Genomic DNA, 27,811 nt, shown 5'->3' with positions numbered 1-27,811 from the left:
TTTACTACTCACTGATGGTGGCCTCGCTAGAATTTTCAAATGTATCTTGTAATCTTAAGCAACTTTCTAGGTTCGGGTGATCTTCACAATGTTTACGTTCTTACTTGATTTAGTAAAAATAATTGAGATACCTTTATGTAAAGAGACTGAATACTCATCTGCTTAAGTATAATATATGTAAAGGTATGTGTCCAGGGCAAACGTAACAAGGCAGTGAGGAATTGCGGAATGGGCGTATCCTAGCAGTACTATTCTTGGTTGTTTGCAGAGAGCTGTTAATATTTATAAAGTTACTTTCATTATTCTGGGCTCTTGAGGAAGATAAAACTGCTTATAAACGTAATTAATAATGTATCTTTTTTTCTAGGAGTGCGGCAAAGAATTCACACACACAGGAAACTATAAAAGACACACCCGAATTCACACAGGAGAAAAACCGTTCTCGTGTCGAGAGTGCCACAAAGCCTTCTCTGACCCAGCTGCATGCAAAGCTCATGAAAAAACACACAGGTACTGGGAGACATAAATACATGGTGCTGGTAGTCTCTGTCACAGCTTCCATACAAAGGTGATGGGTACAATGCACTGGTAATCTGAGCAATAATGCATTGACAATCTAAGACTGGTTTGGTTAATAGATATTATCAGATCTAATACTGATCACTTGCCATACTTAAAATCAAACCATGAAGCAGGAACTTCAGGATGAGGACAGTTCTGATTTATCAATAATTTGAGACCGACAAACCTAAATCATGCCCAATATAAGTGAGCATTGTTTATTTGAGGGATGCAAAATGTTGTGGTGTGGTCAGCTTTAGAAAGGGGCTAATTATTGCACTGCTCATTTTAATAGCTAGACCCAGGAAAAAAATATTTTTATCTGCGATGAGAAGGCGGAGCACAGCTTACCTGAGACAAATTATACAACTGTCCTGTGAAGTTATCTACCCGGGAACAACACATCAGTGCCTTGTGTAGCAACCATGTTTTACAACATTACTTAGTATAACTGTAAGTGATGAGGGGTGAAATACTGATTTTACTGAATATCTTCTTTTCCAGCCCCTTAAAGCCTTACAGTTGTGAAGAATGCGGAAAAAGCTACCGTCTAGTTAGTCTTTTGAATCTCCACAAGAAACGACACACAGGGGAAGCAAAGTACCACTGCGAGGACTGTGACAAACTCTTTACTACTTCAGGAAACCTCAAAAGACACCAACTGGTGCATAGTGGTGAAAAACCTTACCAGTGTGATTACTGTGGACGCTCCTTTTCTGACCCCACTTCAAAGATGCGCCACCTGGAGACCCATGACACGGACAAGGAACACAAATGCTCACATTGTGATAAAAAATTCAATCAGGTGAGAGATTGGACTATCCAATAGTATACTCATTAGACTGTGCATTTTGATATGTAGTGGTGTGAAATTTTGTGAAGTTTTAAAAAAAAATTAATTTTGTGATAGGCTAATGCAAATCCCTGGGTAATTCTGCTTGTTTTCACATCTGCTTGCCTTGGATTAAAAATGTCAGAATGCAGATGGAGTACCCCGCAGCACAATCCTTGAGTAAGGAATGTGAGGAATGAGGAATAGAGTCCAACGCTGTCCAGAGCTAGGCAATGTAAGCACCCTAATGATAGTTACATTGTCAGTTACACTGGCTGGATCCAGACAGTGCTTGAACACAAGTCCCTCTCCAGGGAAGCCTCTGTAGGGAGCCTGCCTTCCTGATGGAGTGCCTGGAGGACTGTGCAGAAAGGCGTTGCACATAGCCTTCCTTGCTGGAAAGTTGATTTCAATAGCGCTCTTTGTGGACCAGATAATGTAATGACCTTATTGCAATTACTACTAAGGTAATTACATTGCCTGGCCCCTAACAGTGCTCCTAAAACAACTGCTTGGGACCTGGTGCTTAGACTTCGTTGTTCGCTTATCGCACAACCCTTCTTACGCTCCGTGTGAGGGGGTCGGGGCAGAGAGAAGAGGATAAAAGGAAGCAAATTTTTACATATGAAATTTCTTCTGTTTTTCTTTTTGCCCATTCCTGTGATATGTTATATTTGTTTTGTAATGCAAATACACACACATCGATCGTTGATTGGGCCCCTTGTTGGTTATGACACGTGCTCTAAGTAGACCGGGGGAAACAGAGAAACTTCTCTGGTTAGTGTCTTGAAAATTCAGAAGTCTCATGTTCTTGTTGAGATGTCAGACACCTGTATTTCAATGCCTTAACATATACTGAAGTAATTTTAAAGTTCATAGAAAATGACTGAAGGGAAATAATGCAAATGCAGGTGTTAAACCTGTATATTTAGGTTATTTTTATGAACCCAGAAGTAAAATTATTTTTGGTGCTGCAGGAACTCATTTAGAATGTACTGAAAATGGAGTGGAGAGAGAAAAATATGCAGTAATCTGGTACCACATATTCTGTTTATTTTTGGCTGTAATTAACATTTCTGGTGCTAAGTGATAGACCATTAGGAGAGATAGTGGTAATCAACGCGGAAATTAGGCAACACACATAACTAGTTTTCTTGTTACCACAAGGTCTCCATCATGGAACCTCCATACAGGATCCATGTTTTTTTGTGTGTATTGTATTGTATTGTAATTGCATTTATATAGAGCTTACTACCCCATACGAGGCGTCAAAGCGCTTTTTCGGCGAGTAGCATGCTACTCTGAGACCCATAGAGGATTAGTTTTGAATTAGTATAGTGAAATATGAAAGTAATTTTAAGTGGTGGATAGATTAGTCAGTTATTTGGATTCGGAAAAATAGCAGAAGGATAGAAGAGGAAAAAAGGTTTGTATTTATATCGCGCTTGTTACCCCTGATGGGGAGTTTAAAGGGCTTTTTTTTTGGCGTGTAGCATGCTACTTCGGAAACCCATAAAGGATTAGTGGTGAATTAGTATGGTGAAATATGAAAGTAATTTGAGTGGTGGATATTATTCAGTTATTTGGAGTGAGAAGGATAGTGGAGGGATATAAGGGGAAGAAAGATGTGCATTCATATAACACCTGTTACTCCTAATGGGTGTTGAAGCACTTTTCTGGCGAGTAGCACGCTACTCCGGAACCCCTAAAGGATTAGTGTTGAAAATTAGTATGGTGAAATATGAAGTAATTTGAGTGGTGGATATGTTATTCAGTTATTTGGTTAGAGAAGGGTAGGTGGCGGAATAGAAGAGGGAAAGAGGTTTGTATTTATATAGCGCTTGCTACCCCTGATGAGGTTTTTAAGTGTTTTTTTGGGTGAGTAGCACGCTACTCTGGAACCCATAAGGATTAGTGTTGAATTAAAACATGAGAGTAATTTGAGTGGTGGATATGTTAGTCAATTATTTGGATTGAGAAGGGGTAGAAAAGGGTTTGCATTTATATTGCGCTTGTAACCCTGATGGGGTGTTGAAACGCTTTATTGGCGAGTAGCACCCTAAGGATTAGTGGTGAATTAGTATAGTGGAATGTGGAATTTGAGAAGTGAACATGTTAGTCTGGTATTTTGATTGAAAGGGATAGTTAAGGGATAGAAGAGTGAAGGATTTGGATTTTGTGTTTTTGGGGAGGTCATAGGAGTAGGAGGAGGCTTCTGGATGAGTAAAAAGGGGTTTTGGAGGCGAAGAGTCAGAGGGAAGAGTTTAGAAAGGTTTGTTTTGGGGGATCGGTAAAGTAAAAAGGTGTCAGATGATGCAAGGAGGGGTAGAGTAGGGGAGAGTCTAGAAAGGGTTATTTTGGGGATCATAGTAGTGGCATGGGGTTTGGGATAAATTAGAGTGGATGTAGAGGATATATTGATAGACATATAGGTGCCGATTAGGATCCTGGAAAAACCGGGTACGAACCGTCGGTCGGAGCGTTTTCTCCATCCGACTCGTACCCGGGACAAAAACATTACAAACATGGAAGTACGATTCGCACGGAAACACCATTTCCGTACGAGTCGTACAAAACTCCGAACGACGAAAATATACATACGAATGTGATCCGGGAATGCTCCGACGTGTCGTCGGGACGCTTTCAGGCAGCGTTTCACGACCCAGGAAGTACGAATCGAACCAACAGCAGTCCGGACGGCAATATTTTTACGGCACCCAAAAAGTGCCGGAAAAGCGAAGTACGCCGCGAAACGACCAGATTAGGGGGCCCGGTACGTGCCGTCCCCCCCCCCCCCCCCCCCCAGCCCCCGTGAGTACGTGCCGAACCCCCGTGTATGTACACCCGTGTACGTACGAGTCGTACCCCCACCCGTGTATGTACACCCGTGTACGTACGAGTCGAACCCCCGTGTATGTACACCCGTGTACGTACGAGTCGAACGTACGAGTCGAACCCCCCGTGTATGTACACCCGTGTACGTACGAGTCGAACCCCCACCCGTGTATGTACACCGTGTACGTACGAGTCGAACCCCCACCCGTGTATGTACACCCGTGTACGTACGAGTCGTACCCCCACCCGTGTATGTACACCCGTGTACGTACGAGTCGAACCCCCACCCGTGTATGTACACCCGTGTACGTACGAGTCGAACCCCCACCCATGTACGTACGAGTCGTACCCCCACCCGTGTATGTACACCCGTTTACGTACGAGTCGTACCCCCACCTGTGTATGTACGGTGTATGTACGGTGCGTACACGCACCGTACATACACGGGTGGGGGTACGACTCGTACGTCCACGGGTGTACATACACGGGTGGGGGTTCGACTCGTACATACACGGGTGGGGGTACGACTCGTACGTACATGGGTGTACATACACAGGTGGGGGTACGACTTGTACGTACACGGGTGTACATACACGGGTGGGGGTATCGTACGTACACAGGTGTACATACACGGGTGGGGGTACGACTCGTACGTACACGGGTGTACATACACGGGTGGGGGTACGACTCGTATGTACATGGGGGTACGACTCGTACGTACACGGGTGTACATACACGGGTGGGGGTACGACTCGTACGTACACGGGTGTACGTACACGGGGGTTCGGCGCGTACTCACGGGGGCTGGGGGGGGTACGGCGCGTTCTCACGGGGGCTGGGGGGGTGTTCGGCGCGTATGCGGGCACATGTCTCCATGGTTGCTATGGGAGTTCGGTCCGTACGGTGCATTTTCCATACGGTTGTAACATCGGACGCACGGGATGGATCGTACTTGCGCGGTCGGACTTCACTTTTCACATTTGTATGGTAAATCGTCCGGGAACGTGTCGGACACATTTTCCGACCCGAGGACGTGTGGGGAATTATTCCCAATGCGATTCGTATGGACTTTTTCCCATGCGAATCGTACTTGGCAGTTTGTACGGCACTTGTACGATTCGTACGGTAAAAAGACCGGATACGAGTCGTACGGGGAAATTTTTTCCAGGATCCTAATCGGCACCTTAGTGTGAGAAACAGGGCAGTGCATTGGAAAGAGTAGTAGAAAGAAGTTTGAGATGAGTCAAAGTTGGGCTAGAAAATATATTGAAAGAAGTATAGGCTGAGAAATAGGGTAGGCCATTGGAAATGCTAAATTAGAAGAAAGTGATAAATGTATAGATCCATAAGTACATTGAAAGTATATAGACGCATAAAGGAAGTAAGTATATGTAGATTAAAGATATTGATAGAGGTACAGAATGAGAAATAGGGTAGTGCATTGGATATGCTTTTTCAGGAGAAAAGTTACAAACACACAGATCCAAGTACATGGAGTGTACATAGATGCACATTGGAAGCAAGTACATGGTAGCGGAATACCGAATAGCTTACTGTGGGCCCATAACCTAATCTCCACAATGAGCATTAACTGATAAGTTGCATTCATTACACAGATGTAGATTTTAGGGGCTGCATCGAACCCTTGCCTTAGAAGTGGCATGGGGCCTAGCTGGCAGAGCTACATTTCTTTTGCATAAACTGTCCCCCCTTCCAGACTATGGCAAAAATCAGGAAGGGTCTACTGGCATACCTAATGAAAAAAATACAGTACCTACCTATACTTAAAATTTCCTTTTTGATATTTTAGTTAAAACCTTTAATTGTATTCAACTAACCCTCAGGAAAGTAAAGTTTAAACTCTAAGAGGTAGGAATCGACAAATCTTTTTAATTTCCTCCTCTTTTTTTTTTTATTAAAGGTAAAAATGAAAATAGCACAAAAACGCACAACTTGACATACAGTAAAAACTGCACTGTCACTTTAATGCGTTTACGGTTCTCCACAGCCCCAGGGTGCCATAGTTAGCAGTATTTCCTTTCATCCTTTTTCCACCCTCTGAGATTAGCATCACTGAACACATGGTTTTTCCCATTTTATATATTTTTCAATCAAATTATTTTCACAAACGCTTTCTCTTTGCTCTACTCAACATTTAATACCAGGTTTCAGACAGGTTGGCGTTTATCACAGTTTCCCTCGCTTCCACTACCAATGGAGTTTGTGTTTTCTAACAAGTATATGAACTGATTTTGTCACTTTGTTATTCTGTATTGAATTAAGAATATTACCCCAAGGTTAAATTGGAAATGGGCTGATCAAGGGGACTTCAGTGCATCTGGGGAGAGAGCCTTTGCTGGAGATCAGTAACTGTACAGTATTATCTGTTTTCTGAAACAGTTTTCAGGGGCATCGTATCGAAGATGTGACGGAGGAGCTGTGCTCTCTCCTAAATCCATTGGTTCCCCTTTGTTATCTAGAAACTGTACCTCAAACTTTAATTCTATTTGACCTCCTCTTCAATATCTTGAGACATTTGCACTGGAATGAGAGGCTCAGTATCAGGAGGGTGTCTTTCTAGTTGGATGTGCCTCTGTTGAGGTGCATTATACATTTGAGCTAACAAACACAAGTAGCATATGCAGAACTTTCAAAATGCTCAGAGTACATGTGAGGCCTCCAAGGCCAATATTCTGGAGTAAGTAAATAGATGGGATGTCACAACTTTATGACCCCAAAATAAACATCACCCTATGAAGCAAAGACATGATGGCCGCCATACCATTGTGTTCTTCAGGCCGCAAAGTCAATGGGCCATGCTGCCAGGGTGCTAGTCTACTATAGGAGCATGTTATCAAAAGGAACTCAACCTGGATGGCAAGATGCTGAATGGCCAAGATGCCAGATGACTACAAGTCATTATGTAATAGGCCTTGGAGCACATAACATAATAACTATGAAGTCATGCTGGTCTTGAAGTCCTGCAGGTCCATAAAATAATAGGGTTCATATACTAAAACTTTTGCAAGGTCAGTAGGGATTATCTTATAAAGGCCCATAAAGTACCGGTTGCGTAAATGAGGAAAGACTCAGAGGTTATGGTGTCAAGTCCTGAAGGAGGCCGAGTGAGGTTTCCTCAATCTCTATAATTACAATAATATGGGGTGAAAATTTGAAATGGCATTGGTTGAAAAGATTGTTGGAATAGTTCTTTTAAAGATAACCAAAAAATGAAAAGGGGGAAGTGGCCAATTTCCGAGGTAATTTTAGAATTTGGTATGATATTCTTTCCACAAAAGACTTTTGTGTCTTTTTTTCCTTTTAAATCCTCACAAATACCTGATGTAGGACAAGAACTTTGTAAGATCATACCTTACGGGTGTCACTCTGATTCTAAGCTAATCCAGCTTCACGTAAGGGTTACAAAACTGCTTTGTGTGCAACTTTTCTCCTTTGCGTTTAGTTGTGGAAATATCTTGAAGTGTTTCATAAACTGTCTTGTTGATTATTTAGGCTTTTTTTTCCTAATCAAATTGTTGTTGCTCCTAAATAAAATCTGTCCACTTCTTCCTGACAGGGCACTTTTTAGGTCTCGCCTGAGACAGCGCTTTAGCGCTGCTCTGGCGAGACTTATAGTAAGCGACTTTTGGAAGTGGAAACGAGTGCATTTCAGGCTGCCAACTACAGTGCATGTGCTCCAGGCGCGCGCACCATTTGGCAGCCTGAAAGCATTCGTTTTCTTTCACTTTGATGTTTGATCGCGATTGCGATCACTTTCACTTTCGCGGCCGCTTGTTCTTGTTAGATGTTATACTTTCCCTTGTACTCGGCTGCAGTTGATTTATTTTTTACATAGCGCCAAGAAACTATTGGGAAATTATTAAAACCGCCTGCCACTTTTGCCGGAGGAATGCTCGCAACTGCCATTATTTACCCCAGACCTCTCACTTCCGGGTGAAACGCTTCTCCGCTGATAGCTTAAAGCGCTTCATCCGTGCTCTGGTGCCGCTACAGTGCCCGTGTTGGTGTGTACACGGTTCACTTCATACGGCCAGTGCAGACCAGCCTGTGCTCTTGGTGTTGTGCAAAGAACCATCACCTTGCCCCTCCCCCGCCCCACAGCGCATCAGACAGCATTTTATGTGCCTGCGTATGCACAGCACGTCGTGTTTTTGTACAATACATTTTATTTATATAAGTGCTGCAGATGACATTATGTGCAGTGCTTCGTGCCACTGACAACTTAACTTTCTTGTCTAAGGGGAGCACGTGCCAGTGGAGCGCGCATCTCACAGAGCGCCCGAGCTGGGCTCGGCGCTGCGGTTCACTAGGACACGCCCCAGATTTAGTATGTTATACTTGTATCCCTTATCAATAAATCTACGCAACTGTGGCTCGGAAGACACTGCTAGTGAACGGCCAGCAGTACAGTACTGCAACAGCTCTAAAAGTGCAACAAGGATGTGCACAAGAGCTGTGCAATCAACCGGACTAAACTGCTTGGAGGGCAGGTAAAAAGCGCTTCACCCAGGATGGTGCTGTGCAAGCGCACTCTGCCCTCACATCTTTTTTTGTGCACGGCATGCACTGCACGCCCTATGTGTCTGGACCTGCGGTGAGTGTGCACAAGTATGAAAGTCACCTGGTTTAACTATGAGACCCGCACAATGTGTATAAGCACCCTCACAAACTAAATTACGACTTAACATCTTACCCATCAGTTATTATTATCTAGCTCAGTGTCGATCGAGCTCTCAGATGTGAGGCGCTTCATGTGCACTCGGCACTGTGCAGTGCGGTGCCCTCAGTGCATGAATGAGTTCACTTGCCGCTGCTCTGTGAGCTGAGGAAGTTGAAAGGAGAGAGTGCCCAAACCAACTTTCCCATTCCCCTCGGACCCCAGCGCCATCCCAAAAAAAAAACCAAGCATTTGCAATGCAATAGGTCTCGCAGTTACACGAGTTAAAGCTATTGGCATTGTAAATGACAATGCCAATAGGCATTGTTATTTGCAATGTCAATAGCTCAAACTCGCGTAAATGCGAGACCTAATGCATTGCAAATGCTTGTTTCTCTTGTTTACAGTTGGAAAGTAATCTTGACTGCTGATATAACAACAAAGGCTCAAAAGTCGAAAGAGTGTGGATTTTTTATTAAGCTCTACAAACCACCCAAATTGTGGCTGCAGAATACCCAAGGAGTATGAGCAAATGAGTGATCTTGAAGTAGCCCAATGTAGTTGCAGGTTACATTAGGCCGGACGCTAAAAACTAATTTAATAGCGTCTCTAAAGAATTTCTGATGATGTCAAAGCCTTTGGTGTGCAGTTGTCCGGAGCCTGGATATTAAGAGCAGGCTGAAATTGGGCGTCTGACCGGTAGACCAGGATAGAGGAAGATATGCTGTTTCTGGAGTACCAGTGAAAATGTGTTTTTTAAGGATTACCTGAATTTGAAGTACTCCTTCTCAAGCCTTACGTGGTTAGGTAGCAATTTCCAGAGGGAGGTGTTCTAATGAAGAGTGGTACAGTGGATATATTTTTCATATCTGAATTGATGGGGTTACTATGGTGGCTCATTATTTTGTTAGTTTTGTATTTTTTGTAGATTGGCGATTCTGAGTGCGATAAGTTTTATATTGTAGGTGCTGTAAACATTTTACGTGAGATTTGGTAGTATGTGATTGTAGTGTGAATATGTGCTGTTTACAGCTGGAGAACTTGACCATTCAGCTTAATCTCACAACACCATGTTTGTTAATGCATTCTTAAAACATAAGTGCTTGTGCTGTGTACTGCTTTATGATTCTGCAACAAGTGTATGTTACTCGGTTAACCCTTTGTGAAGCAGTGTTTGTGTATAATATTGGACTGGGTGCAGTGGTGTTGAAGAATTGAGCTGTCATGGGTGCATGCATGGATTGACCACATGCAGTGCTAGTGTTGTTGTGTGGTGTAAACATTGATAAAGGATCGCTTTTGGACAGAGCAACATAAGTTGGTGGACATCTGGTAACCAGAGAATTTGTACAGTTTGGTAGGCTCCCTGTGCAACTAGAGGGTACTTGCAGTTCAACCACTTCTCTAAGACAGATACCAAAACACCGGTGTTATGTACCACAATTACGATTTTAAGTTGTACCAGTCTAAAACTAGCCCCGATAGACACCTCCCAAAGTTGTTGCAATGTCTTTTTCCATTCTGTATCTTCCACTTCGCACATGTCTATGGCCCATTTAGATCTTAGAATGCTCAGATCCCCTGGGGTGTTATAAAGTACATTTTTAAATGTTAGCGATTCTGTCTTTCTTAGCAGTGCTTCTGATATCACTCTATAGTCCAGCGGGGTAACATCTGAAATCTGACAGACCTCTTTGATATGAACTCATGATCGCATGTTGAAAGGATAGGTATTAGAGGACATCCGTGCCTGCCAAACTGAACTCTGCTGTGAGTTTGTTGAAATAATTATTGCCCCTAAAGGCCCCCGAAGGCAGAGATCCCAATCATGTTTCAGGTATAAAATACTTGCAGCCTCTCCACTTCCCTTTACTGCTGCTTACCCACAGGACAGTCAGTCTGCCCTCCCACCTCACTTTCCTGTGGCTTTCTTCCACACTCCATTTACTGTAGTGGTGTGGATTGAAAGGTTTTTAATGGAATAGGATTAGGGTTCTGCTATGCAGCCCTGTCAGAAAGCGTAGCAGATCTTGATTAGAAAGCGTAGCAAGACTTGATTAGAAAGAGAAGGCATGAGATCATCACCATTTGAGTTACACTGCGTAGAGGTCAATGACTAAGGTACAGATAACTCATCTGGTCCCAACATGCCCCGGGTTCCTGGGTTGTCGCCAACCTCTGCAGAAAAATAAGACATTCAAGGTGGCTATGCTGCAAATCTTTAGTGCGATTCAGTCTCCCTCTGGCGCACGTACGGGCCCCACAGAACCATAGAAGCCTACCATTGTGTTACCATCAGCAGTCCTTCCTCTAGTGCCATTGGTCCCTGTGGGAGCTGATACTGACCCGCACTGGCTCTGTCAAGACTTCCACTACAACTCCAAGATCCACACTGGTCCTTGCTGCCCCAATATTGATAACGACTCTGCTGGCGCTGATTGATGACCTGATGTTGACACCCATGTCTGACCCTTAGCCAGTGTCGACTCGAGGCCAACCGATGATGCACTACAAATTCACAAAGCTGCAACTGGTTGACATGCATCCTGACTCTAATTTGGGGTCTCTGACGTGACACATCTATCAGCAGAGGCTCCATTTTATTTGTGGTTCTGACTCTCATCCTGTACCAGAACACACCATCACAATACTGATAGTGAGGGAGGTGCCTCACTCCTCCCTCATTGCAGTGATGATGCCTTATATCTTGATTTACAAAACACTAGTGGGATAGACACCTCCCCTGAAACAACTGGACTTGCTACTTGGGCCACCAATGAAAGAAACTGCCTCATTTGCTAGGAGTAGTTTGGAGGGTAGATGAGTTACAGCTGCTCTCCATTAAGACTTAAACAAATGTAACAGAGACTCCACAGCTTGGGGCAGTGACATCAGAGCCCTTGTCTTCATTCAGTGATACCCTCACTGATGCCTTAAAGGTTACCTGCTTTAAACTGGGTCTTCCGGTATTGGTACGACATGGTGATCCAGATTTTCTCACAAAGCACCCTAATCCGGAAAATCTCATTGCATAGGTTTTGACCAGGAAGGTGAATCCCCATTAATTTCTGACCAATACCCCTGTTAGAATCCAAAGCAATTGATGTTTTTGGCTAGAAAATGTGTTTTTCTGTCAATGGCCAGCAAGCTGCTTTAGTTTGTCCTCAGCGGTTCATGCACAGTCAATTTGGGGCAGGATTCAGCAGTTCATCTCTGCTTGGCGATCCACCACGTCTGACAGATGTGTCTTACATATTGTTAAAAAAGGGCTATGCCCTACCTTTCGTCTCCCTCCCCACCTAATATTCCTCCAGCACCAGAAGAAATTTTGGAGCAGAATCTGACCATCCTGCTACAGGAGGTTGAGCTCTTGCTCTCCAAGGGTGCCATTGTACGGGTATTGTATTCGGAGAAAGAAGACGGTTGCTGTTCACGCTACCTATTTGTCCTGAAAAAGGTTGGAGCCTCAGGCATATCTTGGAACTTATACTGCAGCTACAGGCCATCCATTTAGCCATGTAGGCTGTGCTGCCATCCATCAAGGGGCGGCTGGAACAGTTTTAAAAAATATATATTTTATTAATTTCACAGTATTAAAAGTCAAATACAGTTCTTGATCAACATTTCGGCAGATTATACAGTACATTAAGGCCATTAGGGAGAGTAAACAAGGTGCAGTCACGGTACCTCCAAAAACCGCTCTCCAGTGCGTCGCAGTTCCAATTCCACCGATGGGGAAACACATAGGTCACCTTGATATTCATTCCATTTGCCCCATTTTCTGTCCCATTTCTGTGGACACCCTCTCGATTTAAATACCTCCTTCTCAGCTATCATACATTTGTCAAACTCTTTTGCCCACTCTCGATGAGAAGGCCTGTTCACCACCCCCCATTGTTTTGCGATCTCACGCTTGACTAATGTGTAGCCCAATGTGGTTAGTTGAAGTTCCACTTCTGTGAGATCAGTCTGTTCCCATGTATTAAGAGGGCCCAGTCGTGGTGTAAGGGTGAGCCCCTTCCCCAGTTTATCTTGGATGTGTCTCGTGGCCTCCTCCCATATGGGTCATACAGCTGGACAGTCCCAAATTGAATGGTAAAAGGTTGCGTTGTGCTGGCAGCTGCGTAGGCAGAGCCCATCTTCGCCAGTGTGATCCCGTGAGATGAGATCTATGCAGGATTTTAAGTTGGATTAGTTGGAAACAAAGGGTGATGGCCGCCTCCCTCGGGACATTAGTGCCGCTTGCCAGTCTTTATCATCAATGGGCCCGAGATCTATCTGCCATTTCTCTCGGAGTTTGTGGAACATGTCTGGTAAGTTGTTGCACAGTTTTCTATAAGTTAGTGATATGGCTTTATTGAGCAACGGCACGTCCAGCAGCCGATCCTCCAAGTGGGAGACTCTGGAATGTCACTCATATCAGGAAGTGCTGTGGTAAAGGCATGTCGACTCTACAGGTATCTAAATACCTCCCCTGGAGCCATATCATATTTCTCTCTCAACTCCCCAAACTTAAGGATTGTGCCCTTTCTCACCAAGTCTCCTATTGTGGAGATTCCGATGGCATCCCACTTATCAAACCCCGGCTGATGTAGTTGTCCAAGTCGTTGAGTAAACCACAGTGGGGTGGCTTTGGTCAGTACATTTGACCAACCTAAACAGGAGTTCGCCTGGTGCCAAATTGCAACTGTGTGGGCTGTAGGGCCGAAATTCTTTCTTGTTCAGGCCTTTGAGTATAACGCCTCCATGTACCCCTCTCCACCCATTTGATATCTGTCCAGGAGATAGGCCGAATCCATAGGGGAGCGATATACCCAGTGGTTTACCACCATTAGCTGCGATGCCCAATAATAGAGCCTTATGTCAGGGAGGGCAATTCCCCCGTCATACCACCCCTTAGTTAGCTTGGTCATCGCTATACGAGGGGATCCACCGTCCCATAACAACATCCTGACTGCACTCTCCACCCCTGAAAAATAGGCATCTGGGACCCTATTGGGACAGTTTTGGAGGATATAAAGGAAACGTGGAAGGGCCAGCATCTTAAATAGAGCAGCGCGGCCTACTAGAGAGAGGGGCAAGGACCTCCAGTGCTTGACATTGTTACCCAGCCTTTCCAAGGGAGCGGCTAGGTTGCGATCATAGAAGAGTTGGGGGTCCGGAATTATAAAGACTCCCAGGTCCCGAAAGCCCTTGAGGGCTACCTCTACCCTGCATCCCAAGGGGAGCCGGGGAACCGGGCCCCGAAGGACAAATAATACCGACTTACTCCAGTTAATCGTATACCCCGAATATTTCCTAAAGTTTGTGAATGTTTAAAACACAATATATGGACTTATAGGGGGAGGCGAGATATAGCAGGATATCGTCGGCATATAATGATGTTCAGTCCACTTCAACCTTCTCTGCATGACATCTCTTCTCACCCAGGAGGCTAGCGGTTCCAACATCAAGGAAAAGATTAGGCGGAACAGGGGACAACCCTGCCTAGTGCCCCTTTTTAATGAGAATATTCGAGACGTATGATTGTTTACCCGCACTTGGCCCCATAGGCCCGTATACAGCAGCAGTACCCAACCCAGAAATTTCGGGATGAAGCCCTCGATAGTCGAACAACGTCGAGGGAAAGTACCACTGCGTCTTCTGTAAACTCTCGGTGCGTGAGCACATTGTGAAGGCGCCAGATATTTAGCGCTGTACTTCTCCCTGACATGAAGCCAGATTGATCTGAATGGACCAGTGACGGAATTTCCGAGACCAAGCGCAAGGCCAGCAATTTCGCAAGGATTTTCGCTTCCGCGTTAATTAAAGAGATTTGCCGATAAGAGCCGCCGTTGTCAGCGGGTTTCCCCGGCTTGCGGATAACTACTATTGATGCAAGTCGCTGGTTATCCGGCAGAATCTCCTTCTCATAACTTTCATCGTACATAACCCGCAAATGTGGCGCAGCCTGGGATGCAACCGTTTTCAGGAATTCTGTAGGTATCTCATTGGGTCCCATCGCTTTCCCTGACTGGATATTCTTTATAGCCTTTTGGATTTCATCATCAGTCAGTTTCTCGTCCAGAGCGTCTCTGTCAATATCAGAGAGTGTAGGCAGATTACTGTCTAATAATAGCTGGCGGGAGTCCTCCGCCGTGTTAGTGGTTGAGGGGGTATAAATTTGTTCCAGGTGGTCAGCAAATGCGTCCGCTAGGTCTTTCGGGTTTGAGACCTGCGTCCCGTCTTTGAGAGTCAGCCTGGGCACCCATCTCTCTCCCTGTTCCCTCTTCTCCAGCCATGCCAGTAATTTACCCGCTCTATCCCCCAGTTCATACAGCTTGTGTTGAGTGTGAAGGAGTTTGATCCTCATATGTTCCCTCACCAAGATCCTGTATTCCGATTGTTTGAGCATGAGGCGATGTGTAGCCGCCTCTGAGGGAGTATTGATACTTTCTTCCTCCAGCTGCTAGAGTTCACATTCTAGTTGTGCGATCGGTTGCTGTCTATTTTTGTATATCCCACTTTTAGTGCCAGTGCCTGCCCCTTTATTACTGCCTTGAAGGCTTCCCATATGGTCTGTGCCTAGTCCACTGACCCCACGTTGTCTTTGAAGTAATTAATGGTCTGTGAGAGTAGCTCCTCCTTGATATCAGGAATTTTAAGCAACCATGGGCTGAGGTCTATGGTGTCCCGCGGTTGGTGGCTAAAATATGTGAGTTTAACCCACACCTGGGAGTGGTCCGAGATCCCCCTCGGTAGAGCGTGGGGATTCCGGAAGTGACCAAGTGTTGCCGAATAGGTTAAAAAATAGTCAATGCGGCATGTGCTCTTGTATGCATTTGAATAGTAGGTGTATTGGGTTCCGTCTGGCTGTAACGATCGCCAAACATCAGTCAGCCCCATAGCTGTGGTGAACTCCTCCATACGTGTTAGGGGTTGTGTCGATGGTCGTGGTGTATTTCTATCCCGTTGGTCATCCATTGTCATGTTAAATTCAACCCCAAAGATCAGGGTGCCCATGGGGAGGTCTGCTAGTATCTTCCCCAGGTCTATCAAGGCTTCCTTCCTAAGTGCCGGTGGGAGGCATACCGAGACCACATTGAGTGCCCTCCCCTCCCATTGAGCCTCTAGAACTGCAAATCTACCCAGTGGATCCGCCCAGGTACGCGTCGGTGTAAGTACCAGATTTATTTTTACCAGGATACCTGTCCCACGGGATCCCGAAGTGTATTCAGCGTGTATCAGTAGCTTATAACCCCATTGCGTGAGGGGTTTGCTTTTGTTACCTGTTACAGGTTCTTGCGGACAACACTACCTCCTTTTGGCACTGCAACAAACAGAGTAGAGTGGAGTCATGGGCCGTGTGCTATGAGGCTCTGCCTTTGAATGTGGCTGACACAATAGAACATCTTCCTGTTTACTAACGACCTGGCAGGGTCTCTGAATGCCAGAGCGGACAAGCTGAGCAAACGTCCTGAACATCACAAGTGCCAGCTACATCTGAGGTGGTGCCAGTGGGGAAGAGCGCTGGCTAGATCTTTTTTCTGCCACTGAACGCTAAGTTTTGATGTTTGAGTTTTCATGAGAGCAGTCTTTAGGAGACGCAGTCTGTCTGTAATGGACAGTGGGACAGAGCATCTGAAGAAGATCACAACCGGCCCCAATTCATTTTAATTTCACCAGGTTGAGCAAGTGTGTGTGGTACCTGGAACTCCTGAACATAAGCATCTGCTCTCCCATCAGGCTACCAATGCATGAGACCTGTTTCAACATGAGGGTAGGTTGTCAATCTAAATGTTTGCATCTTACACCTCCACTCATTGAGATTGAATGGCAGCTGTTGACTGAGTATGGCTTGCCATCTTAAATGGCGGATGTCCTCATCGCCACCAGATGCCCTTCTACGAAATACATCTATGCTGGAGATTGTGCAGGTTCATAACCTGGTTTGTTGCCGGGAACACCTCTTACACGTGACAATGCTTTTGTCCTGTCTTTAGCCCAGTCGTGCCTTTCAGTGGGTACTGTAAAAATGCATTTGTCAGCCCTTTCAGCATTTCTACATTTGCTGTACCTATATATTGGTTTCTAGCCTCATTAGTGGTCAGCAAGGCATAGTCTAGTTTGTTTCGATTGGACATTTTCCTAGTAGTCACTACTTGCTACATATTGTTTCTCCAGCACTACTGAGAATTCTTCAACTTCTCAGCTTATTTTCCCTTTCTGCCCACTATATTGGGTATAGCTTGGCCACTTATCACAGTTTTGTAAACCTCCTGAGGGTTATTGCAGACTGTACGGGCCCCATATCCTCTCCCAAATATTTCATATTAAGCGTTAGTTGCCCTGAGGACAACTCTGTCCTCTAACATGGAATTTCATCCAAAGAGGTGAATGGTCTATTATCCCCCAGGCCAAGAATTTATTAGGAAATAATGTAGTAGGAGAATATCTACTCAGTAGTGTTTTTCTCTCTTGCCATACATCTGTTGAGTTCAGGTGAGTCATCAAAATATATATCTATAATCCAAAATATTGCTTTTATGAACAAAAAAGGTAGCTGCCCTTCACTGAATCTCAGGTATGTTAAGAGAATATAGTAGGAATTAGGTACTGCAAAAAATCGTAATTCAGGGTATCAAAGGGTGGGCATCTTTGTACAATAAACCATGATTCTGGCAAGACCTGAAAGAAAGAACAGAAGGAAGAGGATACCGAGCAGTCAAGCGTTTTTTAAAGATTGGAGGGGCAAGAGCTAGGAATACATAGAGAAGGGTAAGACTTCAAATAAAGGGGACAACAATAGTCCCAGTGGAAGATCATGAAAATAAGACAAGGGAGGGTGTTAGAAAGTGGCTCTGTATATACTGTTCCCAAATAGGTACAGGGTGTACAGAGTCTACAGTGCCCAGAGGTTTGGCAGAGGCTAAAGTTAGATATAACTTTACTCTCTAAAGTGGTAACTTGGTCGAGCAGTAAGGCAGTATCAGAGGACAGTGTAAAGCATTTGTTGCACACACTCCGTCAGCAAATGGTCTCACACACTCAATAACTGAACTCTAGGCCAATGGTTTATATATAAAAAATATATGCTTGTTTTATTTTAGAACCAACAATAGGTATTAAAATATACTTTCTCAGAATGAGATGCTTTATATAAATACTTTTTCAATATGCAATTGGCTTTTGTAGAAAGTTACAAGTGGTTGCAATAGGCAACACAATCTTAAACACATTAATGCATTGAGTTCGAATGAAAATGATGGGTTGTGGGTAATGTTCAAGGTATGCATTGTAGGAAGATACTTAAATGCTGGACGATGCACACCCCATGCAGGTACAATTAGATCAAGAGTATTACAATAGGTGCACACCACGGGGAAGGTGGTGGGGATTGCACGCACTATATTTACTAATACTACGGTCGCAGAAGAATACACAGTCTTGACGTGGAACGTCAATGGGTTGGGGAATAGGATTAAACGGATTTTAGTCGCGAATTACCTCAAAAGGCTCAAGCCAAACTTTGTACTGTTACAAGAAACACATCTTATGGGTCCACACTGTTCATTCTTAAACAGGGGGCAATACATTACTCTGGCACATGCGGGCGTCTCTCGAGGTTTAAGAGGAGTCGCGATCCTAGCACGAAAGTCACCTCCCTTCAGGGTTGTACGAAAATGGGAAGACCCAGATGGTACATATGTGGCAGTTCAGGGTGTCTGGAACCATACTGCATGGTTATTGGTTAGCGTATATGCTCCCCCACGTCTCCATCAACGCACACTGGATAAGGTAACTGCAATCCTTTTACAGGCAGGCCCCGCCACGCATATAATTGGGGGTGATTTCAATGATGTAAGCGATCTCTCCCTGGACCGGACTGGGTCTGTTGAGGCCACTGCCCTTGCAAGATTTCAGCTGACCCTAGGGCTAACTGACCTATGGAGAAGTCGCCACCCGTTTAGACGTGCATATTCATATCTCTCTGGAGCCCATCGGGTTTTCTCCCGGTTGGACTATTTATTTGCCCCAGCTGGAGAACTTTACAATGTAGAAGAAGTGGAAAACTTGGCTAGAGGGATATCTGATCACTCACCGCTCTATATGAAGGTGGGGACACAAAGGGGCGGGCACAGGACCTCCTGGAAGCTGAGTGCATGGGCCCTGAAAGACCCACAAGTGGCCGAAGAAATCAGAGTAGAAATAGAACTTTACTTTCGGGAGAATGTTGGCTCGGTTCAATCGACCATCACACTCTGGGAAGCTTTTAAAGCAGTGTTACGTGATAGAGCACAAAATATCATTGTGCATCAGATGAGACGCGAAACTCAAATGCTCCTGACTTTAGAACATAAACTACTTGAACTCGAAAGCAAAGGGGCCCCTACCTTAGACTCGCGCATCCTCCGCCAGATCGACATCACTAGGCGGGAGTACCAGGCGTTGGCCACCAGGGAAGTGCGTACGCACCAGCTTGCAACACAGCATCGACTGTATGAGACAGGGGATAGAGCAGGTAAACTACTGGTATGGTTGGGAAGAAAGGAACAAGAATCTAGGTGGGTTGCCTCTATTAGGGAGGTAGACAAATCCTACACGACGCCACAAGATATAGCTGGGGCCTTTGCCCGATTCTATGCAACACTTTATACCGCCCGAACACAGGTGTGCGATGCACAGTTATGCAAATATCTCGAAGACATTGATCTGCCTTGTCTCTCCTTGGAGGAAAAAGAGACTCTAGATTTAGAAATCACATTGGCGGATGTGGTGGAAGCAATGAACAGGTTAAAACTGGGGAAAGCCCCAGGTCCCAATGGCCTTCCAGGAGAATTCTTTAAAAAACATATCTCTCTTCTGGCACTGCACCTACTTAAGATGTTCCAGGAGTCTAAAGAAGAAGGGTTGCTCCCTATTGATCTTAGAGAGGCGATTGTAGTGGTGATTCACAAGGCCGGGAAACCCCCAGATGATTGTGGCTCCTACCATCCTATATCATTGTTGAACATTGAAACTAAAATACTAGCCACCATCCTCGCTACACGCCTCATATGGGTAATTACATCACTGGTTCAGGATGATCAATCTGGCTTTATGCCTAAACGTGCCACTTGTTTTAATCTATGCAGGGTGGCCAATTGGATGGACGTTGTTCGAGATCGAGACACTGCACATTTACTGCTATCCTTAGACGCTGAAAAAGCGTTCGACACCATTCATTGGCCCTTTATGAGATGTCCTGGAGAAATTTGGATTTGGGCCAAGTTTCCGAGATTGGATAGCGCTACTTTATACGAAACCCATGGCTAGGGCTTGGGTCAACGGGTCTCTTTCTGAACCTTGGCCAATACAACGGGGAGCTAGACCGGGATGTCCTCTTTCCCCGCTACTTTTTGCTCTTATTTTGGAACCTCTTGCCTGTGTTATCAGAACTACCCCTGGATTAGGTGGGTTTGTAGACGATAACAGAACACTCAAAGAGGAACGCATATCTTTATATGCGGATGATATTTTATTGTACGTGGCCGACCCCAGTGTGACCCTCCCCCGAATCTTGCAGATTTTTGAGGTATACGGGAAGCATGCGGGATACAAAATCAATTGGAGTAAATCCACACTTTACCCAATTCGGGGGGCGGTGGAACCACAGGGGCTCCCTGATTGTTTAGGTTGGTCAACGGAAGGCTTCACATATCTTGGCCTTTACATTACCACTGATGTCGCGGAAAGCCTGGCACGTAATGTTAAGAGTTATCCACAATTTTCAAAAAGACGTTAAGAGGTGGCGCAAACTCCCCCTAACTATTATGGGCAGGGCCGCCATGTATAAAATGATTACGCTTCCACAGCTGCTCTATGTGCTGCAAAATATCTATCATAAAATCCCAGACACATTGTTCAATCAAATAGATAGTGAGGTACGCTTGCTTCTATGGGATGGTGCATACCCACGGGTAACACTCCAAACCTTGCAAAGAAGTGTATATAATGGTGGTCTGGCTCTTCCAGACATCAGGGCATACTACAGAGCATCCCAGCTTATTGTTATTAACGAGTGGATCCATATACAAGGAGACCATTCGACATATAGGCTGGAAAGATCACAATTCAGAAATCGTACATATCTTCACTATATATATATGGTGGCAAGGGCAGTAGCCAACTACTTCAGGCAACCCGGAGGACACTGGAGGCTTGGAAACACGTGGAGAGGCAAATGCAGTGGGACAAGAAATGCACCAGGGAGACCCCGCTATGGGAAGGGAATCTAATGTCCGAAATAGGGAAGCTTAGGGATTTTAAAAAATGGGACCGGATTGGCATTTCCAAGATAGGGGACCTTCTAGAAAGGGGGGGGTGTTTGCCTCGTTTGAGACACTCAAAGACAGATATCAACTCCATGCTACACAAATTTATGCATATCTTCGGTTAAAACATGCATGTATGGCGGAGGGGTTAGAGGGGGAGGCACTACCAGAGTATGCCCCACTGGAGGGTCGCCTATTACAAGAGGGGATCCCGACTAAAGCGGTTTCATATACATATAAAACACTACTCAATAATATGCCGGATAAGCTTGGCCCAGTCCGAACCAAGTGGGAGGAGACTACCGGAACATTGGAAGACATAGATTGGGAGGCCGCTCTCGTGCACCCTCGGGAGGTGGCAATCAAGCTTCGCTTACGCCTCATTCAGTATAAAATTTTACATAGAACATATTTTGACAGAGCCCGCCTTCACATAATGGGAAAAGCAGGTAGTCCAAATTGCCTTAGATGTCATGGGATAGATGGGACTTTCATACACCATATGGGAATGTAGGGAAATTCAGTCATACTGGGGGAAGATTGTGAATTAACTTAATAGTATCCTTGAGGTCCAGATAGAAATGGAGCCGAGGTTCCTTCTTTTGGGTATTTCCACAGAGGTAGATATCCCTCGACGAAAATTACTACTGGCTAACCTGGGATTAGTAGTGGCCAAGCGCGACATAGCGAAATATTGGGGTGTGCAACAAACACCCACACTAAAGGAATGGAGGGCATGTTTAGACCTATACATGGTTGCAGAACAGGTGACGTACAAAGCTAGGGACTGCCCGCGGAAATTTAAGAAAGTATGGACACCATGGATGAAATATTATAGCTTAGAGTTTTAGGGAGAAGCAGAGAATTAGGGTTCATTATCTGGGAGGCGGAGGGAAAAACTCAGCATGAGGTAACTTATGACCCATTTGGCATTGTGCAGGAATGTGCGCGGTTGATGTCATGATCTATGTACAATTGGATCTCTCGTGTCCCTCAATGTATAGCCCTTTAGGGGATATGTATTATGAACACTGGCCGACTGAAATTGCTCTACAACTAATCATGTCAAGTACTCATATTATGTTCTATATGTTCTTTCATTGTCAAAATACAATTAAAAAAAATATTTAAAAAATAAATAAATAATGCATTGAGTTCAATGGAAGTTTCAAGTTATTACTTTTGTGATTCCAGGACTGGATCCTAGATTCAGTTCTGGGACAGTACTTAGAAACAAGTGATAAAAGTCGACTTTGTTACTGTTATGATTTTTAGACAATATTTTGCTATTTTAAAAGTTGACAGAAAATATTTCATAGAAAACAGTCAATAATTCCCTATGGAAGAAAATTCAAGTTGCAGGTATAGGATGTTCTCGTTACTTTTGTAATCCAGTTCTGGGTGCCTAGACTCAGAACTGGGACCTTTATCCAAAACAGGTAAGTAATTACGTTTTCACAATTAATACGATTTTTAAAGAGTATTTCAATTTTGCAGAAATCGACACTTAGAAGAAATTTCAGGAAAAACCAGTCAATGTTACCCTATAGAAAAATTGAGTTATCGGCTTTAAGGTAAGTACTCGACTGGCAGAGTTAAGGTTCTGGGCATAGACTCAGGGATCTCCCAGGGTCAGGTAGGTACAGTTGTTACACCCTCAGCGGCACAGGGGCAGATGGGTGCAGAGAGAGTTAGGCCCAATGTTATCCTATGGGAGGCATGGGGGCCTTGGTTGGTGGCTGCTGACTAGCAGGTCACATGGCTGTGGGAGTTTGACTCCTGGTCTTTTTCTTTTTTTTTTTTTTTTTTTTTTTCTTTTTTTAAGACCTTTATTCGAATTGCTTGAATTCATAAAAGTACAGACATAAAAACAATTCATCATTACAATATACAACACAATATCTCTAAAAAAATTTTATAAGGAACTAAAACAACAATCTTTCAAGGATTTTCCATCATATTGCGTACACGGATTATTAGTCTTAAAAAGGTGCTAGTACGAAAAATCAGTTCCTCAGAGTCCAGGGAGAGTAACATTTGACAAGACTCCATAAGAGAAAGGGGTTTGTGTTTTCTAAAATAAGGTGTTAAAAACCAGTTGATATATTTTAAGTAAAATTTACAAAAGAATAAAAAGTGCAACTCATTCTGCTTACTGATGCAATCACAGGGGCACGGGTTACGGTCGATAATTAAATTGTAACCCAAAGGGAAACCCAGCATGAATTTTATGGAACCGGCCCTTAATCGAAATAACAGAGACCTCTCCCAACTAGTCATAGGTAGAGTAAGATAAAGTGGGAGAGGTTGCCTGGGCAGGTCATTCTCAATATATCTAATAACCGTAGCTTTCAATGTTTCCCTTCCCAGCCGTTCTGCCTCATAAAGTGCATATAGTGCTTGTCTAACCTCTACCTTGTCTTGACATCCAATACTGGAGGGATCTACAAAGAGATCACCTTTATTCACAGCGCTTAATGATTTTGAAACTCCCGCTAACCACGGGATTAAAAGCCCATGATCACATTTAAGACAGTCTTTGATTATGTCTTGTGTTAGCGAGGCTGCATTATTCCTCCAAATTCTCAACCAGAATAGAACTGGTCTACTTCTAATGAAATCACAAACGTAAGGGAGGTTTAGCTCTTTGTGGCAGATAAATTCAGAGGACGAAATTGGGGCACCCAAAACTTTTCTGCAAAAACGTGTCTCTTCTCGTTGGATGCCGGGATTTTTTGCAGTAGCCCAAACTTCGGCCCCATAGGTGGCAACAGGAACGCACTGTAATTTAAAATTTTTTAAAATAGCACTGGTTGCACCTAATTTCTTAGGGCGTGGGAGACTCAATATTGAGTTAATGGCCTTCGAGAACTTGCTCGTGGCGTGGGCAGAATGCCCACTCCACGAGTTGTTCGCAGCGAAGGCCACCCCTAGATATATAAAAGAATTTACGGAGTCAAGTTTGTCAGACCCGATATGGATAGTGTTAAGTTTTCGTTTACCAGGTCCGCATGACATAACAAAGGATTTTTTAAAGTTCACACGCAGGTCCAAGCCCTCCATATGATGTACAAAATTTTCCACAAGCACACGGAGGGCATTAGGGGTGCGGCCCATAAGGACCGCATCATCTGCGTATAATAGAACTGGCAAGGGGTGCCCCTGGATAGTTGGGACATCTCTGGTTACTTGTTTTAGGGCCTTTGCTATGCCATTAATATAAACGATGAACAACAGGGGTGCTAAGACGCACCCCTGTCTGACCCCCCTGCCAATTTTTATAGCACCAGAGACTTCTCCTCCTGACCCAATCCTGACTTGTGCCCTAAGATCGGTATGGAGATATGCCAGGAAGTGTACTAAGGGCTCGTCCAATCCATAACTGAGAAGCATTGACCACAGTTTAGATCTGTTTACCAGGTCAAATGCGGATGAAAGATCCATGAAAGCGAGATATATAGGAGAGGATCGGGCAACGGTATACTTATCAATTATTAATTTTAAATTCAAGCATTGTTCGACCGTGCCCACCCCACTCCTAAATCCCATCTGACATGGATCCAATAGGTCAGAATCTTCAGCCCACTCTACCACCCTGTTGTAAATAACTCGCCCAAGTATTTTTAGAGTATTGTCTAAAAGCGAAATTGGTCGGTAGTTTGCTGGGTCTGACCTATCGCCCTTTTTATAGATTGGAACAATAATACTAAGGGACCAAGTCTCAGGGATGGATGCTCGTGTCATACTGTTAAAAACGTTATATAAAATTGGTGCCCATAGGTCTGTGCTGTGTTTTATAAAATCTATCGGTAGGCCGTCTGGGCCAGGGGCCTTATTGCCTAGGCTCTCTCTAATGGCTGTCGTCACCTCAGGGAGATCAAACCGTAAGTCTCCCAACTGTTTCAGATCCAAGGTAATTATTTCTTCAGCGGGAGCAGCATAAATGTTGGAGAAGTGGGCTTCCCAGGTAGGGCTAGTTATATTGCAGCCAATAGGGGATACATTTTTACCCATATCGCGCATTTTCCTAACAGCGGGCCAGAATTGCCCGCTGCTCTTTAAGTTGGCGCTATCAACCAGGGCCTCCCACTGATCCATCAGAAGTGCCGCCTTCCTTTCAGCTATTTTTTGTTTGTAAAATTTCCTAGCTGTTTGTACCTCCGCTGTGTTCCTTGGTTTCGTGGTTAGTGCCCTACGTAATTCCCTATTTGCCATAGAGCAAGCCGAATTGAACCATCTAGGGTCCTTCGTCTCAGGGAGTATAGGGACTAACAAATAATTTTTAATTGCCACGCATAATTTCCCAAAATCGGCGACTATTCTGTGACAATCTTCGTCCATTGATAAACAGGAGTTTACCAATGCTAGGTGATCATTCTTCACGTAGTCAAGTAGGGCTTCACAGTCAATTCTCCTCCATTTAAGACGGAGACCGTCACCCGATGGCGTGATATCTCTTGCGCCATTGAATTTAGCGTATATTGGGCTGGGGCCCAAGTACAAGGTGACTGTAAGAGGATTATGATCTCCATATAGGGTCTCTACCACATTTGAGTCAGTAACACAGTCTGTTAAGTGGGGGGGATGTGAAAATAAAATCAATCGTTGAATTTGAATCTCTCCCTCTAAACGTGGGGGCGTGGGTCAATCCTGGGGATTGGCTTGTTTCCATAACATTACTAAGAATGTGGTCGTTTAAAATCTTAACAAGCTCAATACCTCTGCGATCTGCTAGATCGGAGCAGCTTTTGACCTCTACATGGTATTTACTTGAGATTTTTGCATTGAAATCACCCCCAATGAGGATCCCTGACTTCTCGCCTGGGCCTATATTCATATTTGCATCAAGGTGTACCAATAAATTAGAAAGTGCTGCATAATTCCTATTTGGAATTGAATTAAAATCGTTATTATAAAAATTGATTAAATAAATCAAGGTCTTTCGTTTATACTCGAGGACCTGGATATTTGGGTTCCCCAATGATAGTTCCTTAAAAGTACCGCCAGCCAATATTCTGATCCCTATAAAGAGTCCTCCCATTGCTCGGCCATGGGCGGGCTTAGAGGCGGGTACACTAAAACAGTGATAGCCCTCTAAGTACACATTCCCTGTAGCCCAAGTCTCTTGAAACATAATGACATCTTTGCCATCCAATAGCTGGACCCACTGGGGGTCAGACAGTCTTGATTCGATGCCTGCAACATTCCAGCTAAGGATGGACAGATCATAACCACTTTGCCTGCCTAGGTGTTTAACACTGGTGGTCTGCTTGTAATTAGGTTGTGGCGTTAATGTTACGTCCTCACATACAGCTCGGGATTTGTCAGTAGTAGGCTGTATGGCCATAGGTTGAAATCGGATAGTATTGAAGAATGTAGTTCCAGGCCCCACTAATATCGAAGATACTAATGTAGTGCTGACACTAGGGGCCGGTAGGTCAGAAGGCCTGCTACAGACAATCTCCACCGATGATGTGTTGATCGAACTTCCAAGAGCGTTGGTAACATTATGGGCCGATAAATTATCCAAAACAGCCCGATTATTCAGTGGCCCATCCAATACAACAGCAGTCAAGGTAGGTAGCTTAAGAGAGCTGCAGGCACCACAATCCACAGCCATTGATTTATCACTAGAAAGTCAATCGACCCCATCCAAGCCATTCAGGCAGTTAAAACGATTAAAATGATTAAAATGGAAGTAGGGCCTGTCTTGCACCTGAAAGTTTGGACGTTGTGCATGATCCCTATACCTATGTCTATGTTCCACCCTCACCCACTCATCTGATGTCGGAGTATGATACATATGGGTTGGGGGGAAGAAGAAGGATACTGGCATGGTCTGAATAGTAGAATCCAATGACCTGTTTATTCCTTTACAAATATGCCGCACAGTGCCCGGATCCTTAAAGCTTGTCAGGATGCAGTCCCCTGTTATAGATTTCCTAGTTTTGCCTAGCCAGGAGACCCTTCTTACCATAATAATCTCACTATTAAAATGGGACGGTAGGGGTCGATTCCAATTCAGCCATTTAATGACCTTATGTTTTAGTGATTTGTAATCCTCGTTCTCCCCTGGTCTTAAGCGGGGAGCACCTGCTAAAACCACCGTTAGACTATTAGCCTCTGGTGGCAGGTCTGGTCTCCGTGGACTTGGTGCCGGCCGACCCGGAGATGGTGGGGGGATACCACCGGCTTCTAAGTTGCCGTCAATAATCCCCAGGTGGGAACTTTGAGAGGCAGAGTTTAATGTCTCTCTGGGCCTATTGGGTGTGTTGCAGCGCGGTACATGGTCTGAAACAGCCATTAATGGTTGTAGAGGAGGGGCAGTGGTCACTCTCTGGGGGGAGACTTTATTGTTACCCCTCGTACCTCCCTTTTTGGTAAGGTTCCCTGCGGGGGGATAGGGTCCCATATTATTTGATTGCTTGCTAACTATGATGTTCAAATTAGTAAAAGCTGTTTCCAATAAGGTGAGCCTGCTCTCTACTTTTATCAGGCTATCGCTAATGGGCTGTAAAAGAGAACGCAATAGCGATTCTAAGCTCCCTATAGCTGTAAGAGGGTTAGATGTATCAGCCACTGGGGTGCTTAGAATAGGGGCTCTAGTTAAAC

General features: G+C 44.5%; 1 protein-coding gene across 4 annotated transcripts in view; it reads left to right on the top strand.

The window, feature by feature from the left end:
- ZBTB17 (zinc finger and BTB domain containing 17) overlaps positions 1-27,811 on the top strand; it is a 405,882-nt gene that overhangs the window by 171,136 nt on the left and 206,935 nt on the right. For all 4 annotated transcript variants that reach the window (XM_085609022.1, XM_085609021.1, XM_085609020.1 and 1 more), the window contains exons 7-8: positions 368-510; positions 1,066-1,366. In XM_085609022.1, coding sequence (XP_085465148.1) covers positions 368-510; positions 1,066-1,366 — 444 coding nt within the window. The remainder of the gene's footprint in view (positions 1-367; positions 511-1,065; positions 1,367-27,811) is intronic.

Source organism: Triturus cristatus, chromosome 1_2 (assembly GCF_964204655.1).
Source record: "Triturus cristatus chromosome 1_2, aTriCri1.1, whole genome shotgun sequence".
Lineage (NCBI taxonomy): Eukaryota > Metazoa > Chordata > Amphibia > Caudata > Salamandridae > Triturus > Triturus cristatus.
The sequence above is the reverse complement of the archived record's forward strand: the minus strand, read 5'-3'. Positions and strand labels throughout refer to the sequence as shown.